The sequence below is a fragment of the Peromyscus eremicus genome, chromosome 23 (assembly GCF_949786415.1).
Source record: "Peromyscus eremicus chromosome 23, PerEre_H2_v1, whole genome shotgun sequence".
Lineage (NCBI taxonomy): Eukaryota > Metazoa > Chordata > Mammalia > Rodentia > Cricetidae > Peromyscus > Peromyscus eremicus.
In genome coordinates this window covers 2,567,013-2,585,088 of record NC_081438.1, presented here as the reverse complement: position 1 = coordinate 2,585,088, position 18,076 = coordinate 2,567,013, and the positions used below count along the sequence as shown (strand labels likewise).

General features: G+C 51.0%; 1 protein-coding gene across 1 annotated transcript in view; it reads left to right on the top strand.

Moving 5' to 3' along the window:
• The window catches only part of LOC131898538 (unconventional myosin-XVIIIb-like), a 175,846-nt gene that overhangs the window by 135,077 nt on the left and 22,693 nt on the right, over window positions 1–18,076 (top strand). Inside the window, exon 33 of the mRNA XM_059249728.1 lies at window positions 11,206–11,336. Coding sequence (XP_059105711.1) covers window positions 11,206–11,336 — 131 coding nt within the window. The remainder of the gene's footprint in view (window positions 1–11,205; window positions 11,337–18,076) is intronic.

Genomic DNA, 18,076 nt, shown 5'->3' with positions numbered 1-18,076 from the left:
CTTGAAAAGAGGTCCCCTAGGTTCAGTCACACCTGACATCAGACAGGCCCTACCCTGGTTGACATCACGATTATAACACCAGAAGGGACCCCTTGAGACTCCTGCTGCTGCTGCTGCTGCTGGAGACGCCAACATGGTGGCATTAAACAGTGGAGCCTGAGTCTTATATAGGTATAGAGGCCGGAAGCCCAAATCCAGCACAAAGGGATTAAAATCAGGGCCTCAGTTGCTGGACTCAGGGGTGATTCACTTTCTCTCCTGGTTTGCAGAGGCGCCCACTTTTCTCAACACTAGTCTGTATCATTCCATCTTTGGCCTCCATCTCTGAGGCCACAACTATCCCCCACGGGCCCCCTTGCCTGCTTCCTCCAAGGACCCTCCTGATGACATTTAGGGCCCATGTGGATAATTTCCCCACTGCTAGATCCCTGGCACGTCTGCCAGGTCTTTTTTCAGCAAAAGGCAACACCAGGGGAGGGGGGCACCATGACTGGCCCTACAAAGACACTGAGCCAGAACCGACCAGCTAAGCCAAGCCTGAACCCTTCACACTACAAAAACCACATGAGATAATAAATATTTACTGCTCCCAAACATTGGGTGCTGAAGTAATTTGTTACACAGCAATAAATAACTGATACACAATACAGATTTGTAATTTTTCACCGGGTTGCCTAGCACCGGAAGGCAGTAATTTTGGAAATCTTGCAACCTTTTCCTCAAAATTTACAGACGAAAGATCTGGGCAGATGGTGTGGTGGGTATTTATAAGCTGGAAGCATCGCTTGCATTTTAAATAACGAAGCCAGGTGCTTCTGGTCGTGGACCACTTGGCTGTCCTGTTGCCATCAGATCCATCCCCATCTTCATCACACCTCCATCCCCACCTCCCTCCATCCCCACCTCCCTCCATCCCCACCTCCCTCCATCCCCACCTCCCTCCATCCCCACCTCCATCCCCACCTCCCTCCATCCCCACCTCCATCCCCATCTCCCTCCATCCCCACCTCCCTCCATCCCCACCTCCCTCCATCCCCATCTCCCTCCATCCCCATCTCCCTCCATCCCCACCTCCCTCCATCCCCACCTCCCTCCATCCCCATCTCCCTCCATCCCCATCTCCCTCCATCCCCACCTCCCTCCATCCCCACCTCTCTCCATCCCCATCTCCCTCCATCCCCATCTCCCTCCATCCCCATCTCCCTCCATCCCCACCTCTCTCCATCCCCACCTCTCTCCATCCCCACCTCCCTCCATCCCCATCTCCCTCCATCCCCACCTCCCTCCATCCCCACCTCCCTCCATCCCCATCTCCCTCCATCCCCACCTCCCTCCATCCCCATCTCCCTCCATCCCCATCTCCCTCCATCCCCACCTCCATTCCCACCTCTCTCCATCCCCACCTCCCTCCATCCCCATCTCCATCCCCACCTCTCTCCATCCCCACCTCCACCCCCACCTCCCTCCATCCCCATCTCTCTCCATCCCCACCTCCATACTCACCTCCATACTCACCTCCCTCCATCCCCACCTGCATCCCCAACCCATCCTCACCTTTCTCAACTCAGTGGTTGCCTAGCAGGACATAGCTGGGAGCAGTGGAGGAGGAGGCTCTCTCTGCCTTGGGCACTCTTGGAAGCTGTCACATGTTTTAATTCCAGATCTCCTTAGGGGTCCTCTTGCTCTCCAAGCCAGCTTCCAACAGGGGACGCTGTTGGAACCTCACCTTTAGCGGAAGGTCCCATGCTTGGGCTTTTTCCTCATCCCTGGCTCAGCCTTGCCTTCCTGCTTCTGGCTCCTCTGATCTCAAGATCCATTCGCCTCTCTTAGCACTAGCCTGTATCACCCCAACCTTGATGTCCCCCAATATGGTGACAATTGTCCCCTACAGACCCTCTTGCCTGCTTTCTCCAAGAATCCTGCAGAGTCAGTTTGACTAATGACCCCACCTGGGGACCCTTGTCACATCTGCAAAGGTCTTTGACCATGTAAAGTAGCATCTGGATTAAGCCAGCCTCTTCTGGCTTCAACTTTCCCACCACCAGGGAAACCGATTCCCCCATCCAATTCACTGATTCAGTTCCCTGTATTAGATTCCTGGGACTGAATGACACAGGGCCATTTCTATTTCTCTGATTCATCAGACTCCCTCAGTGTGAGCATTCAAATCCTTTCACCTTCAGCCAAAAGGCAATATATTTTTCGACTCATTTCTGGAAAATGAGGTTGTCTTGCCTGTATGGTACCTGTGGTCTTTGTGTTCTCACATCCTCACCAGAAAGAACTGCTGTTCAGAGGGGTAAGGTAGGAACCACTTGATATTCCCTCTTTTTTTTTTTTTTCCTTGCAAGAAGCTTTAGTCAAAGAGTGAGGACTGCCATTGTCACCAGGAAGCGGAGGTGAAAGACAGATATCCACTGCCCTAGTCCCCAAGGAGAGGCAGGTTTCCTGTGGTCCAGAGTCAAGGCTGTTGCTTGTAGGCTGGCTCTCACTCTGCCTTCTTGATGGTGAGACTAATCAGGAGCTGAGTCTGGTGCCGTCCAGCACCGGGAGGAGGGCTGGCACAGGGGAAGATCCAGGTTCAAAACTCCAAGCCCAGTTTGTACCGAGTGTGCGGTGGTTTTCATCATCGTGGAGCCAAAGGATCGTATGTTGAATGTCCTTAACGAGGGACTTCTCGAGTCTGGGTGTGTGAGTTCATGTGTGTGCACATGTGTGGAAAGTCAGAGGACAACTTAGGGTGTCGGTCCTGGCCTTCAACTTTGTTTTGAGACGTAGGCCAGGCTAGCTGGCTTGAAGACTTCCTGGCCTTCTCCTGTCCCCGCCTTTCTTCCCCTAGGGGTGTAAGGATTACCAGTGTTTATGATCCTGCACCAGGTTCTTGTGTGGGTTCTGGGGATTGAGCACAGGTCATCAGGCTTGGCGCTGCAAGTGCCTTACAGACTGAGCCATCCCTGACTCCTGTCACTCAGACTTCCCGTGACTGTGACAAACAGCTAAGGGGAAAAGAGAGATTATTTATTGTTATTCATGGTTTCTATCTTAATTATTCTCTTTAAAAGCTACTGAAAAGCTCATCAATTTTATACAGGAAACTAAAACTTGTAATAAATTGATTACAACACTCAAGTCCTCAGATTTTTTCCCCTCGCCATTGTTAACATTATTTTTCAAAGGAAAGATGGACTTAATCATACACGGAATTTTGTTAAATAGAAACATCCCATCCTGGTCCACCCCACTCCACCCTGGTCCACCCCAGTCTGTTTTTCTGTTGCTGTGATAAACGCTGTGACCAAAGCAGCACCCCAAGCACAGTCCATCACCGAAGGAAGTAAGGACAAAAACTCAAGGCGTGGGTTGATGGAGAGGCCATGGGAAAATACAGCTTTCTGGCTTGGTCTCTGTGGCTGGCCCAACCTGCTTTTTATACAACTCACAACCACCTGCTTAGGGCTGACACTGTTCATACTGGGCTGTGCCCTCCTGCATCACTCACAGTCAAGGAAATGCGCCCACAGACTTGCCTCTGGCCTAGTCAGATTGAGGCAGTTGAGGTTCCCCCTCCTCAGGTAATGCTAGTTTGTGTCAGGTTGACCCAAACTAACCAGTACAATTGACCACTTCTCAACTTGACACACAAACACACTGCTATTAAGCCATAATCTTTTCTTTCTTATTTAAAAGCCCCACGGTCTTTAAAAATCCCAACACTTTTAAAGTCCGAGATCTTCTTTAAAATTCCAGGTCTCTTCATTGTAGGCCCCTGTAAAATAAAAAATAAAAATAAAAATAAAAATAAAACAGCTTACATACTTCCTTATTCTAAGAGGGGGGAAAACTAGGGCGTAGTCATGAGCAGAGCAAAGCAAAACCAAACTTCAACAACATAAATAACTCTGTGTAAAACATTTTGGACTCACTCACGATCTTCTGGGCTCTAGAGGGCTTAGGTAACCCCGACCTCTCCAGCCACGCCATTTACAGCACACACAGCTTATTTCATGGGTTCAGGTCAGCTCCATTCCATACCTGCCTCTGTCCTGGATGGTTGTACCGGAGCCTGGCATCTCAAATATGCTGGAGTCTCCATTCCAGCTGAGACTGCACCTCCGTCAATGACCTCTCATGGCCTCTTCAAGGACTCTGACCCTGGCACACAGTGCCAAGCCTCCACTTCTTTCCATGACCCCTTCAGCCTTGAATCTTCCATGTTTCCAAAATCACTACCACTACACAGAAGATTCCTACATATTATTGAGTTCAGCTGCCAGCTGCAGATACAGCTTTGGCTTCCCTGGACCACAGCTCCGTGTACTGACTCTGAGGAAGCTCTCCGCTGTTTATAGCATGTGTGGCCTTGGATTTAAATATGTTTTCCTGGCTGTGAGACCCTGTAAAGTGTCCAGGATGAGCCCTGTGATGGGAAGAGTGTCATGGTGGTAGGAGTTCATGACAGACCAAGGTTTCTTACCTGGTGGCAACCAGGAATCAGAAAGAGAGACAGGAAATGGACAGGGCAAAAGATTGTGCTTGGGGATACCTGTCAGCAACCAACTTCCTCCAGTGAGCCCATCTCCTGAAGTTTCTAGGGCTTCTCAAATCATTGCCACCAGCCAAAAGATCAAGCCCTCTGCACAGGAGAGACGCTTCACACTGAAAACCTAACAGACACCATATGTCTCGCTGTGTTCCTTGAGGACCCAGGGGCACTTCTGGGCAGATTGCCATCACTTAAGGCATGATAAGGTCTGGCATTATGGTTGTCACCGACAGGCAAAGCACAGGCCAGTCTGGGGCCGAGGCACTTAGCTGGGTGATGAAGAGAAGAGATGTCGGCCTCTGGTTGCTCAAGTTTGTGCAGTGACCCCTCAGGCATGCCTGCCCCGGGTGAGGAGGAACAGTCAGATGTTTGCTGGCCCTGTAAACGTGTCTTGGTGTATATCTCTCTGCCACTTTCTTCTTGTTGTTGTTGCTGAGACAGGATTTCTCTGTGTAGCCATGGCTGTCCTAGAGATCCTATGTAGACCAGGCTAGCCTGGAATTTACAGAGACCCACCTGCCTGTCTCCCGAGTGCTAGGATCAAAGGCACGTACCACCACACCTGGCCCCCTGCCTCTTTCTATCTGTGGGTCTTTGGGATCTGCTAAGGTTTGAATCTGATTGTTCCCAGCAAAGAACAACTGACACTTTGTCTTCAAAGTATCCAATAACAAGTGCTGAAAGGTGGTGAGACCTTTGGGAGGTGTTCTGGTCTATGTGGGGGGTGTTAAGGTTTTACACACCCACACCCCACATACACCTGGGGTCTTTCTCTCAGAGGACCAAAATGGTTGCCTCCAGAGTGCTTGCCAAGAAGGGACCCTGGCACCACCTTGTCCTCATTGACGATGTCCCATTCTCTTTCTGCTGTTCTATTTTCTGTCAGGTGCATGTGGCCTCTGGCAGAAGCCAAGCGCAAAGCACATGCTAGTGCCCTGCCCTTGGACTTGCAGAACCATGAGCCAAAATAAACGTCTTCTCTCTATAAATGATCCAGTCTCGGGTGTTCTATTCTAGCAACGGAAAGTGAACTAAAATGAGGTCTTTGATGAGTCTCTCTGTGTCTATTATTGCACCATAAAAATAGAATGAAACAGAGTTTTCAGGATAGTTAAGGGAACGACCTCGTGGAACAGCGAGTGCATGCTCCCTGGTCCTTCTTCCTGCTGATAGCTGGCTCTTTCTCTCTCTTGAGCAGGTAGAGGAGGATTCAATTTCAGTGGACCAGAGAAATGAAGCCCATTTTCCAAGTTTCTCATAGTACACTGAATCCATAGTCTCTGTAGAGAATCTGGAAAAGCATAAAAAGAAAGCATAAGCATGTTTTGATAGCTCCTGCCAGGGAGAATAGCCACAGCCAGCAATTTACCGTAACATTCTCCAATTATATTCTGTTTCCACGGTGCTTGGATCTAAGGAATCTCATTACTATTAAGCAAGATAAGATATTTCAACCATTCGGCAGAACACCAGTCAGAATAAGAGCTATAGATCAACACGTTCCTTTATGAACTAACTCAGCAGCAGCCTTCACGTGCTCAGGTATGTCTCAAGCACGTGCGATGAATATGAAAAAACACCTTTTTTTTGGCATGTTCCGGGGCGGTTTTGAGATCCTCTTGTCCGTGTGACATTCAAAGCTGTTTGGATTTTATATTGGAACAGGCTCTGGGTGTGAGAATGGAGGGCTATAACCCCGGGTACTAGAAAGGCTGAGGCAGGAGGATGGAAAGCTTAAGGCCAGCCTGGGCTACAGAGTTGAAGTCAGAAAGATTTGCCAGTTGCTGGTGACACAGATGTTGACAGATGTGTTGTTATATTGACTAAGCAAGCCACTGGCAACAGCTACCTGTGTATCAACCCGTGCAGGGAACGCCCACGTCCTACTGAGCAGGAGGCTTCTGTCTGTCCTTATTGTGTCAGAAAACAGCAAGAGGGATGAATTTCAAGGGTGTTGTGAGGTCTGTTCTTTCAGGCAAACCCTGGTGCAGGTTAACTGAACCTGGAGAGGTTGCCTCAGGGGCAAGGAGCCTGAGGGGGTAGCTCCCCAGCATCTCAGGCAGGAGAAGGTCTCTGGAGAGCAGAGTGCTCTGGGTAAAGAGACAAGCAGCGAACAGCCGCATTGGTATCAGCCTCTAATTGGATGCCGTGAGCAGAGGCGATCTTAATTGCCAACATTAATTATCGTCTGAACTGCTTCCCACGTAGTGACTGTGCTTGGAGTGCCCCTGGGAGAGCCGCGATCTGGAAGTCTGAAGGGATCCCGACTCCTTCAAGTGATGCGGGGCCAGGAGCACATGCTGCACGGCATTGTCTTTATCTTGGTAAACATGAGGTGTGTGCATCCACGTGTGCGCATCAGGCCCTGCCCTCTGTCACTGACCATCGCGTAGTAACGCTGACTCTCTCCACCCTTAGCGTGTCTCTGCCTGCCGTGTTCCAGGTGTCAGCAGTACAGCTGCGTCAGGTTCTGTGACGGTGTTAGCTCCGTGGCAGCTGGCACACAGTAGGTGCTCAGTGAATCTCCACTGAACGAGCGGGTGCACGATTGGATGTAGAGGGGTTCGTGGCGTGCACCAGTGCGCGCGGGAGCCATTTCTGTCAGTGTGTCTTTCCCTGCCTCACAGCTGTAGGTCTGTCCGGGCATCAGGTGGGTTCCTGTGGGGGTTTCTGCCATGCATATACATAAGTACCTAAAACAGGCTGATGTCCTACTTGGTTTACACTCCTGAGCTTCTTCAGGCTCCTCATGAACAACAGAGGAGCCTGAGCTCACAGAGGCCTCAGAACACAGCTGTGCTCTCAAGGGGCAGTCGAGCCAAACCTCAGCGTGATCAGATGTGATCACCATGCTGGCTGGGCATCTGTCCCTGGAAGGCATTGGGAGGCTGAGGGTCCCCAGCCTGAGCCAGCTGCCTCCATCCGGACCCCTTTTCCTGTGTGTCTTATCTCTGCAGTTCTGACGGGGGTGAGGGGCCTTATTTTGTCTGCCCTTGCTGGGCTCTGCGGTGTTGGGACTGATGTCTTAGTCTCTGTCATCAGCAGACTCCCCCAGGTTCTCGGGCTGAAGAAAGAGCTGTGTGTCTATTGTGCACAGGGCAGTAGAGGCGAGGTGGCTACAGATGCCTAAGTCCTTGGTCCACATACCTTCCTCAGGGCATATCCACCCCTTCCTGCTCCATTTAGTTAGCCCCTCCCCCGATGTCCTGACTGTCCATCCATGGCTTTGGCACATACTTCCATATTCCAAGCTCCTTATTCTGGGTTTGACCTTGGAATGTGACACGGGGACAATGTGGCCTCTTCCAAGTTTCCTCTTCTGAGAATTTGATGTTAGTAATGCCACCATTGGTCGAGCCTCCCCCCGACCCCCACATTTACTCTTTACCTGCTGCCCTTACTTTTATAAGATGATAGGAGGCCGGAGCAGTCGTGTGACTTGCTGAAGGTCTTAGGGCGTGTGAGCCGCACAGATGAGATTCATATTTGTAAAGCTGACTCGTCTCCAGAGCCTACAGCTAGTGCCATGAAATGACCGATTCATCTCAGTTCATTTATCCCATTCTCTTGCCCACCTGCTTAGTTCTGGCCCAGTCCACTCCCTGGTGACAGAGCACCCATCTCTGCGTCCATCTCCTCCACTCTCGGGGATGTTCCTTGACTGGTTGGGACTGTAGACCTCCCTCCCGCATGACCCTCACCTGGGCAAGAATGGTGGCCACAAAGCTGGAGGAGGCTCCAGAGTCTGCCCACGGGCCCTGAGATGCCTCACCTGAGATGATCACCCGGCTTAGCGTCCTCACAGCGGCTCCACGGTGGACAGAGTTTCCCTGCTCTGATCTTCAGGACCCTTGCCCTTAGGCAGAACGGTCATGTGACCAGTATTCACTGTGCTCCATGTGATTCCCACATGCCTGTCCGGCCCAGGTGTGGAGGCATCAGCTAAGCCTGCAGGCAGAAACCCAGATTTCTCCAAAAAGGCAGCTGCCGCAGTCCCTGGAGGTGGAGGCCAGTTCCGAAGCACCGCTGCCTGAACCTGGGAAGGGCTGGCTTCCTGGCCGTGCCTCTGCAGCTTCCGAGCTTCTGCCCCAGCCATTTTTCTGGTTGTAGCTTTGCTCACAGTCCCCTCCCCCGCTGTCCCGATGTCCTTGTCTGACCACTGCTATGGTCTGAGGCTAGACCTCGGATTGTCCCTCGCTTGCTAGTCCTGTCCCGATGTCCTTGTCTGACCACTGGCTGTGGTCTGAGGCTAGACCTCAGATTGTCCCTCGCTTGCCAGTCCTGAGGTGGGCATTCTGTGACTGGCAGCCCCACCTGAAACGTAAGCTGACCCTGCCCACGTTGCTCCTCCCCGTTCAGCTCTATGAAGGCCTGGCCCGGCTTTGGGCCGAACCTGCTGCAATGCTCAATCCAGTCAGAAAGACTTCATGCCGTCCAGCTCCCCATGGTGAGGATGGGGAGGCTGGTCCACAGAGGAACACCGATCGAGCCCATTCCTGTGATGAAAACAGCTATGGTCCTTGCTGGGTTCCTGGGGTTCGCCGCCCCATGGATTGGGTTCAGGTCCTGTTCTGCTGCCCCTAGTGATGTCGCTGTCCTCAGTCTCTTCCGAGAGACCTGCAGAGCTGTCTGTGGTCACAGGGTTTTGGAGATGGTGGAGGGTCTGGGAGTTGCACTCAGATCTGGCCCTTCCATCTTCACCTCGCACACACCTCCATCGTTAGCCGTGTGTGTTTCCTTGAGTAGTGGACCAAAACGGAAATTTCAGATGATCAGAGAAGCTTTAAAAAAAAAATCTCCCAGGACCCCACCCCACCCATAACATCCCCGAGACTCCAAGCCCCCCCCCCAATCTTGTGATGTTGTGTGTGTGTGCGTGTGTGTGTGCGTGTGTGTGTGTGTGTGTGTGTGTGTGTGTGTGTTATATGGTGGTGTGTATGTAGAGTATGGTGTGTATGAGGTGTGTGTTTGTGGTGTATGGTGGTGTGTATGTGGGGTATGGTGTGTATGTGGTGTGTATGTGTGGTATATATGGTAGTGTGTATGTGGTGTGTGTATGTGTGTGTGGTGTATTGATGTGTATGTGGAGTGTGGTATGTATGTGGTGTGTGTGTATGTGTGGTGTATTGGTGTGTGTGTATGTGTGGTGTGGCACGTATGTGGTCTGTGTGTGTATGGTGTATGTGGTGTGTGTGGTGTATTGGTGTGTGTGTGGTGTATTGGTGTGTATGTGTATGTGGTGTGTGTAGTTGCTGTGGACTCCAGGTGACAGTCCTTTCAGTCATTGTATTTGCTCCGTGGTGTTCACGGGTACCTTCTACGTCACCACAACACTTACTTCTATTAATGTCCATCTGGTGACATCAAAGCGATGTACTGTGATCTCCCTAACCATCCCAGTGCTGGGTACAGCTTCTGGCTTTCAGTTTCTCATTTCGTTGGCCACACTTGCCCCGGGCAAGCTCGTGTTCAAGGCCCTGCTTTGCCTTCTGATCTATCCCCTGTGGAATTAATTTCCAGAAGAGAGATTCTGGATGTAGCTGGATGATTCTCTATCTTGGGGTATCTGGTGCACTGTAGGATATAACAGCATCCAGCCCCCACATGTCACCGCGCACTCTAAGGCATGGCAGCCCGCTCTCTCTCTCCAGACTTAACCTAAAGCCCCCAGGGGCCAACTCACCTTCCATCAACAAGCTTGATGTTAACGGATAAACTGAAAAATAGATGCTCCGTGGACACCAGAGATTTTCCAAAGAGTCAGGACAAAACTGAGCTCGGTGAAGGACTACCACAAAGGGAGGCAGGAGCTTGAGTTCTAGCAGCTGAGCTCAGTCCTTGCTCTGGAAGGTCTGTCACTCAGCTCTGAAGTGGGAGTGATGATCATGACTCACCTGGCAGGCCCTCAGACAGTGAGGGAGGCTTTGACCAGTTGACTAGTGCTGGCCGCAGAAAGTGCCCCGTAAATGCCAGCCAGGTTTGTCGCTTTGCAGGTGGCCCACAGGGGAATCCCACTTTGGAGAGTGTCTTCGTTACTGGTCTCTGGCTGTGAACACCATGGCCACGGCAACTCTTATAAACGGAAGCACTCAACTGGGTGTTGGCTTACAGTTCAGGGGGTTGCTCCATGACCATCATGGTGGGGGATGTTGTAGCACATTGGCAGGCATGGCCTGGAGCACCACTGAAAACGGGAAGATGAATGCCCAGGTGGCAGAGCCCTGCATTGTGCTGCCCCAAGCCTTTTACACCAGGTCCATCTCTCATGCTCAGCTTTTTTCCCAGGAGCCTCTGGCCCATCTTAATTGGCTCATTTACTGATCCATTTAAGATGGCTGAGCTTTCAATGAGGCGGTGGTATAAATCCCAGTATGGCTCTGGGCTCACACGTACACAAAGAGCAGTACCCTACATAGATGACCTAGCTTTGCATGCCTGGGACATGCCAGGAGGGTCCTCTAGAGTCTCTTCCCTCCTGTGTAGAATGTGTTGTGAATGCCGGAACTCCAGGGCTTCACATTTTCCCCATCTGTGGCGAGAGCCTGGGAAGACTGTGTTAATGAGGCGTAGACTCTGCTCGGGAAGTCCCCTCACACTCGGAACTCTGGAGTGGGGTGGCGTTCTCACTCAAGGCCAATGGGTTCTGTGGTCTATGTCTGCAGGAGAAGTATGTGGAGGAGCTGGCCGCTGTGAGGCAGACATTGCAGACAGACCTGGAGACGTCCATCCGGCGCATCGCGGACCTGCAGGCAGCGTTGGAAGAGGTGGCATCCAGCGATAGTGACACAGAAAGGTGACCGGCGATGACTGGGTCAGAGGTGGGGCTGTGCTCGGCAGAGCCCTGTTGTCCCTCGAGGTCTCAGGCTGTACTTGCTGGGGCACACACAAACCTCGGAGGGTTGCAAGCGTAGCTGGGTGGGTTTGGACGGAGAGAAGAGAGACGCTGTCCTCGTCACCATGGCCCCCGGGACCTGGCTTGCTGGACGTGAGTGAGGCAGTTGCAGACATTGGTGCAGTCACTTCCCCTCAGGAAGTGTCCCTCCAGTAGTGTCCCCTCCACCTCCTTCATCAGCTTCTCAGGAAAAAGCTTGCATCTATAAAATCTTTTACCACTGATGTGTTCTAGGAGTGGACACTGGCTTTCCCAGACCATTTGTGCTCATGACAGTGATGTGGAATGGCTGGGGACACTGGGATCTTTGGCCTCTGAGCCAAATTCTGGGGCCATGTTCACTTTCATTGAGAGATGTCACTTTTCCAATAAATAATGAAAAAGGAGAAGGGATCTCAAAGGAGGCAGAGTGGTCATGCTTGGAGGGATGGGGACAGGCTGTGGCATGAAGTGAAGGCCAGACTTCTCAGATGGGACATGAACCAGGATGAGGTCACAGAGCACCCCAGACATCACCCCAGTCTGTGGTATGAGGGACCCCCTCCATCCTTAGAGGTTTGCTACCCCAGATGATACACACACTAGAACCTTCCTATGTCTGTTACCCTGGCAACAAGACTCACCCTCTCCTCTGCCTGGGCCCATCTTTTCTGAGCTTCAGGCCTTGGGTACTTGAGTCCAGCTCGAGCATTTGGACCATCTTATTCTACTCTACACACCAGAGGCCATCCATCTTCTTCCCTGCTGAGCCTCCAGTGTCTTTTTGCTGTATCTCCAGTTCCCACCCTCAGCCTCACAGTTCCTCAGAATGGGAGGGAACTGGCCCATGCCTCAGGGAAGCTGTGAGGTGTGGTGTGATGACTGAACATAGGGGTCAAGAGATGAACCTGGTACCCAGGAGCACCCCAGGCAGCGAATAGGAAGACATAGACTCTGCAATTCTTTTTAAGGGTCCCCAAATAGCTGCATGACTTCAAGCAAATATTCAATCACTCTGATCTCTTCATTTCTAAGATGGATTAATAAGAAGTAAAAAACACAGTGCCCCATACAGAAACACGTGTGTGTAGAGGCTCAGCCATTGCTGATTGCCTCTGTTCATCCATCCATCCATCCATCCATCCATCCATCCACCCACCCACCATCCATCCATCCATCCATCCATCCATCCATCCATCCATCCATCCACCCACCCACCATCCATCCATCCATCCATTCATCTATCATCTGTTTCATAACCCTTCCTTGAGTACATGTCCCATCCAGACATCCTGCTGGGGCTTTGCATTTTCTCTCTTGCTTTTTGTTGCCATTTTTTCTCCATCTTATGGTGAACAGGGACTGAATAGCTTGTGTGAAATGTTCAGTGTCATGCCCAGAGCCTGAATTTGTTGAATGACTAAGGAATGGAGAACAGTTCAGGAATGAGACTGTTTTCACACAGCGTGCATTCTGGGATGTGTGTGTGTGTGTGTGTGTGTGTGTGTGTGTGTGTGTGTGTAAATGGATAGACAAATTAATATAAATCTAAAAACAGGAGAGTGTGACTGGCTCTGTGGGAAGTGAAAAAGCCTCTGGTGGCAGGTGACCAGTGGGGTAAGTGGCCCCAGATCACTAAGGAGGAGGCAACACAGACCCATGAATGGAGAATCTGAGGAAGAGTGAACAAGGGCCAAGAGAGGAATGTTCTAGAAAGTACGAGAAGAACCTTGTATTAGCTTCTTTCTTAAGAAAGGAGAGGTTTGACTTATAGGTGTGACCTCTTGTGGAAGGGGGCATGTTAGCTGGGAAGACACAGGGCATGCAGCCTGGCATGTTCTCATTCTGGACTAGAAGCTGGGATCACCTTTAAGGGACCTCCCACAGCTCCAATACTCTGCCGGCTAGGCCACAGTCTCCATATGTCCACAGTCCCCAGAGCAGTGCCACCATCTAGGGCAGAGTTGCATCACACTGCAGGACCATGTCACACGCAGGTCCCTGGGGAGGACTTCCAGGCTTTTCTCCTTTTTCTTCCCTTTCCCACTTTTCTTCTCTCACGGTGCTTTGCTGAAACCACTGAGATTCTCAGTTCCCAGATAGTGGGAAATAAAAGACATCTACAGGGAAGTTCTGGCTCATTCCAAAGGGTCAGAAGTACTCAGGTCTGCTGTTCACCACTGTCTTAGGGTTTCTAATGCTGGCCATCACCATGACCAGAATCAACTTGGTGAGGAGAGGTTTCATTTTGGCTCATGGTTCTACATCACAGTCAATTATCAAAGGAAGCCAGGACAGAAACTCAAGGCAGGAATCTGGAGGCAGGAACTGAGGCAAACACCATGGAGGAATGCTGTATCATGAATTGTTATTAAATAATGATAATAATTAATAATTAATAATAATAATAATAAACCCGGAGCCAGATAGTAGGATGAAAACCTGAAAGATCAGAGAAGCAGAACAAGCCACAGCCAACCTCACCTCACCAACTCCTCAGCTGATCCTGTTTCTATGAATCTTCAGACTGAAAGCCTCTATGTTTAATATAGTGGCTGGCTTCTTTCTCTGATCTCCAGGCACGCTTTATTTATTAGAGCACATATAAAATATCACCACAGAATGCTGTTTACTGGCTTGCTCCTCATGGCTTGCTCATCCTGCCTTCTTGTGACATGCAGGACCACCTGTCTAGGGGTGGCACCACCCACAATGGGGTGGACCCTCCCACATCCATCATTAATCAAGAAACTACTGTATAGACTCACCGACAGGCTGCTCTGATGGAGGCATCTTTTTTCAGTTGAGGTTCCTCTTCCCAGATGACTCTAATTTGTGTCAAGTTGACAAGAAAATAACCAGGACAACCCAGGAGGAACATCACTGACTATCGAAGACAAGAAGATAAGTTGACCACTGTAAGTCAACTCCACAGAGCAGGGCTCCCAGTTCCTGCCCCGATGCCAGCCCAGTCCCCACGTCAGCAGCTCTAAGCTATACACTGTACCTGCTTATCTTGAATAAGAGGTTTGGATTGGAGCCTGAAGGATTGGTCCTAGATACTTCTTTATGAATTCTCAATTAGGACTCAGACCACTGGGGTCAGGAAGGAAGGCGGGGGAGAAGTTAAGGGAGAGAGAAAACCTGATTCTTCAGACGGCCAGAGGAGGATCTTTGAGACACTTGTTCACGTGATGCCAAATCACAACTCTGCAATTCACATGGAATTAGATCTTAATGGAGCAGGCCTCGCAGGCTGGAAGCGGAGCTGCGTGCCCAGAAAGTCGGGCAGCATACAGCGGTGCTTAAAAGCCTGTGCGACTCTGCACCAGGGCCTGGTGCTGTCAGTTAGACTGTGGCATCAGCCTTCTTAGATTAATGGGGGAAATGTTTTCAGTGTGTCCCCCAGGCTTGGAACATGCTCATTAGTCATGGAAGGAGGACTGCATTGGCTGACATCTATTCCCAGCCCCAGAATCTACAGCTGCTCTGCCTGTTGCTTTGCCTGGGGATGCGGTGATGTGGAGAGGCTCACAGGTTACCCTTCCCTTCAGAGTCCCAGATAAAAGCATGCCAGTTCCTGCTGGGCCCGTCTGAGTTAAGCACTCAGGGAGCGAGTGTGTCCTGGGAGGCCGGGGAGAGTGGAATCAGGACATTCGCCAACACACATGCTCTAATAACCTATCTGACATCAGGCTGTGGAGGAGACCTGGACAGATCTGGATGGAACCAGAAACCAGCCTTCTGAGGACATGCTGTGAGTCAACTACTCACTGTTGAACCCTGGCTCTGGCCAGAATGTGAAGTTCTCCACTGCATGAGAGGACAGCCTTCTCCCCACAGCTCTTTCCTCATAGCTGGCCCCCAGGTGTGATGAATATGACCTGACCTGGAAGAACGGCTTGAGTGAGCTCTCCATTTATCAAAGAAGGTTGACACTCAGAGTCACAGCATGGGCCCCTGTGCCCTGTAGCATGTGCTTAAATGATGCTGTGCAGGCTGCCTGGATTTCTGAGCATGACTGTATCCAACACACAGCTGATGAGATGGATTCCCAGAGAGTCAAAGCTCCCACAATTCACGGTGTCTATTTCCAACAGTGCGGGAACTGGTGATGATGAAGCCATGTGACCTTTCTGGAGGACAGTTGTTACTCCTTGGCTCTCACTGCCCGCCCTAGCATAGTCTCTGGGCTCCTACCATTATCTTTCCCAAACTATAGATAAGGAAACTGAGTCTCACAGGTGTCTAAAGTCTTGCACTGAAGCATGTATTAAGTGACAAGGCCATGCTTTGGTTTTGAGGCCAGCCTTACTGCCAGCCAAAGGTGGCTTTGTTATCACATGCCGTGTGTCCTTCATCTCATATCAAGGTCTCTGCTCTCTTCTGGGCTGCCATGATGGTGAGCTCATGTCAGTCACTGGCATAGAGCAAATGAATTCAGGCGTTACTTCTCGGGCCGTATTTGCATTTAGACTGCGGCCGTCTGGCACAGGTGTCCCAGAGGAATGCATTTGAAGACATTTAATCAATTACCTCGATCCTCACCAACGCCTGTTTGAGAATTCCTGGCACAAGTTCCTTTCGGAAAACAACGCTGACCAGGATGACAGAAAAGACCGCCCATGCCAGCCAAGGGCTGGGGTTTGAACCTCCTCGCAGGTGCAGCCACACAGTTCAGCACCATGGACAGCTCTCCTGCCCCCCCCCCCCCCAGCCTCTGCTTGCCATTAATAGAGGATTTCTGACTTGAATTTGGCTTGCTCCAAGCACAGGCGTGGGCGGGGGAGTGGGAGGTGGGTGCAGTAATGGTAGCTACAGTTTTGTTTCTTGTGAGATGGACTCAGATGCATTCCGTTCCCCCTCCCAATGGTGGGCTACATGGTGCAGTCAGGAGTCATGGGAAACCCAGATCTCCCTGTTCAGCTGGAAACCATCATGGGCTTGGACCATCAGAGTAGTCTGCAGGAGCATGAAGGCCAACTCCCTACGGAGGTGCTGTTGACAAAGCTGTGTGTGTGAAGTAGGGGCCACAGGGGGTGAAGAAGCATCCAGCGGTGGCCAAGAACCGGGACCAATGACTGCCACTAGGTTAAAAAGTCAAGAGAAGGTGTAAATTCTGAAAGAAGAGGATGGCCCACATGGAGGAGGCTGCAGTAGATCAACCAGCCCAGTGGCCTGCAGCAGAGAGAAAATCATGGAATAAATGCCATGGCCTCTCTGCCTCACTTTTTCCTTCTGCAGTCGGATGATGATGCCTCAGTAGCGGAGCCCATTGGGAAGCCATGCAGGCAGCCAGCGTGTGGATGGGACTCACACACTCAGTGGAGTCTGCTCCTACAGAGCAGGTCTAAAAGCATCACACAGACAGTGTAGACCAGCAGAGACAGTGGTGAAATATGCCAGCAGAAAGTAGCCAAGTGTCTAGAGGAAAGACTCCCTCCAGGCGGTAGTGGCTCTGAATGCTGAGTCCCTACAGCAGCCTTCAGGGATGGAGACTAGAGGAGTGTCAGCACCCATGCTTGCCCTGTGGTTGCTGTCCAGAGCTGTCCTAGCAAAGAATGACGTCCAGTGGGTCCAAGCTCAGCAGTGTAGGTTCCAAACTGAGAATGAGTGTGTCGGCTTCCTCCACAGCTCTCACCGAGAGGAACATGAGTCCTTGGGATTGGACATTCAGCTGTAGGTGCTGTGGACATCGCTCTGTATAAATACAATGCTGATTGGCCAGTAGCCAGGCAGGAAGTATGGGCGGGACAAGCAGAGAAGAGAATTCTGGGAACAGGAAGGCTGAGTCAGGAGACGCTACCAGCCGCCGCCATGAGTACCCACATGTAAGATACTGGTAAGCCACGAGCCATGTGGCAAGGTATAGATTTATAGAAATGGGTTAATTTAAGATAGAAGAACTAGATAACAAGAAGCCTGCCATGGTCATACAGTTTGTAAGCAATATAGTCTCTCTGTGTGTTACTCGGTTGAGTGACTGCAGGAATGGCGGTTGAGAGAGATTTGTCCTGACCGTGGGCCAGGCAGGACTGGAGAAAACTTCAGCTACATGTGGGTTCTGAGGAGCCTACTCATGCAGTCATCTCCATGCAGTCATGCACACACACACACACACACACACACACACACACACACACACACACACACCTGTGCTGTGGCAGGGTCAGGAGGTGAAGGCTCACAGCAGCTGTGCTCTGTGTAGCACAAAGGCAGTGATGGGCGGAACCTTTACAGTGAAAATTGGGAGGGGCAGGAAAGAAGCACCATGCCCAAAGCGCTGGATGCACTTTTTAAAAAAAACATAAAATGCCAGGGGTGGTGGCACATGTTTGCAATACCATCCCTGGGGAGGCAGAGACAGGAGGCTCCTTGGGATTTGATGCCTGGGCAGTATACTTGGTGAAGTCCAGGCCAATGAGAGACTCCACCTCAAAAAGCAAAGGTGGATGACTCCTGAGGAGTGATAAGGTTGACCTCAGAACACAAAGAGATGCACACACATATGCACACACATATTCACACACACATGCTCTCTCTCTCTCTCTCTCTCTCTCTCTCTCTCTCTCTCTCTCTCTCTCTCACACACACACACACACACACACACACACACACACACACACACACACTCGATACAAACAGCAGTTTGCTGCAGCTGT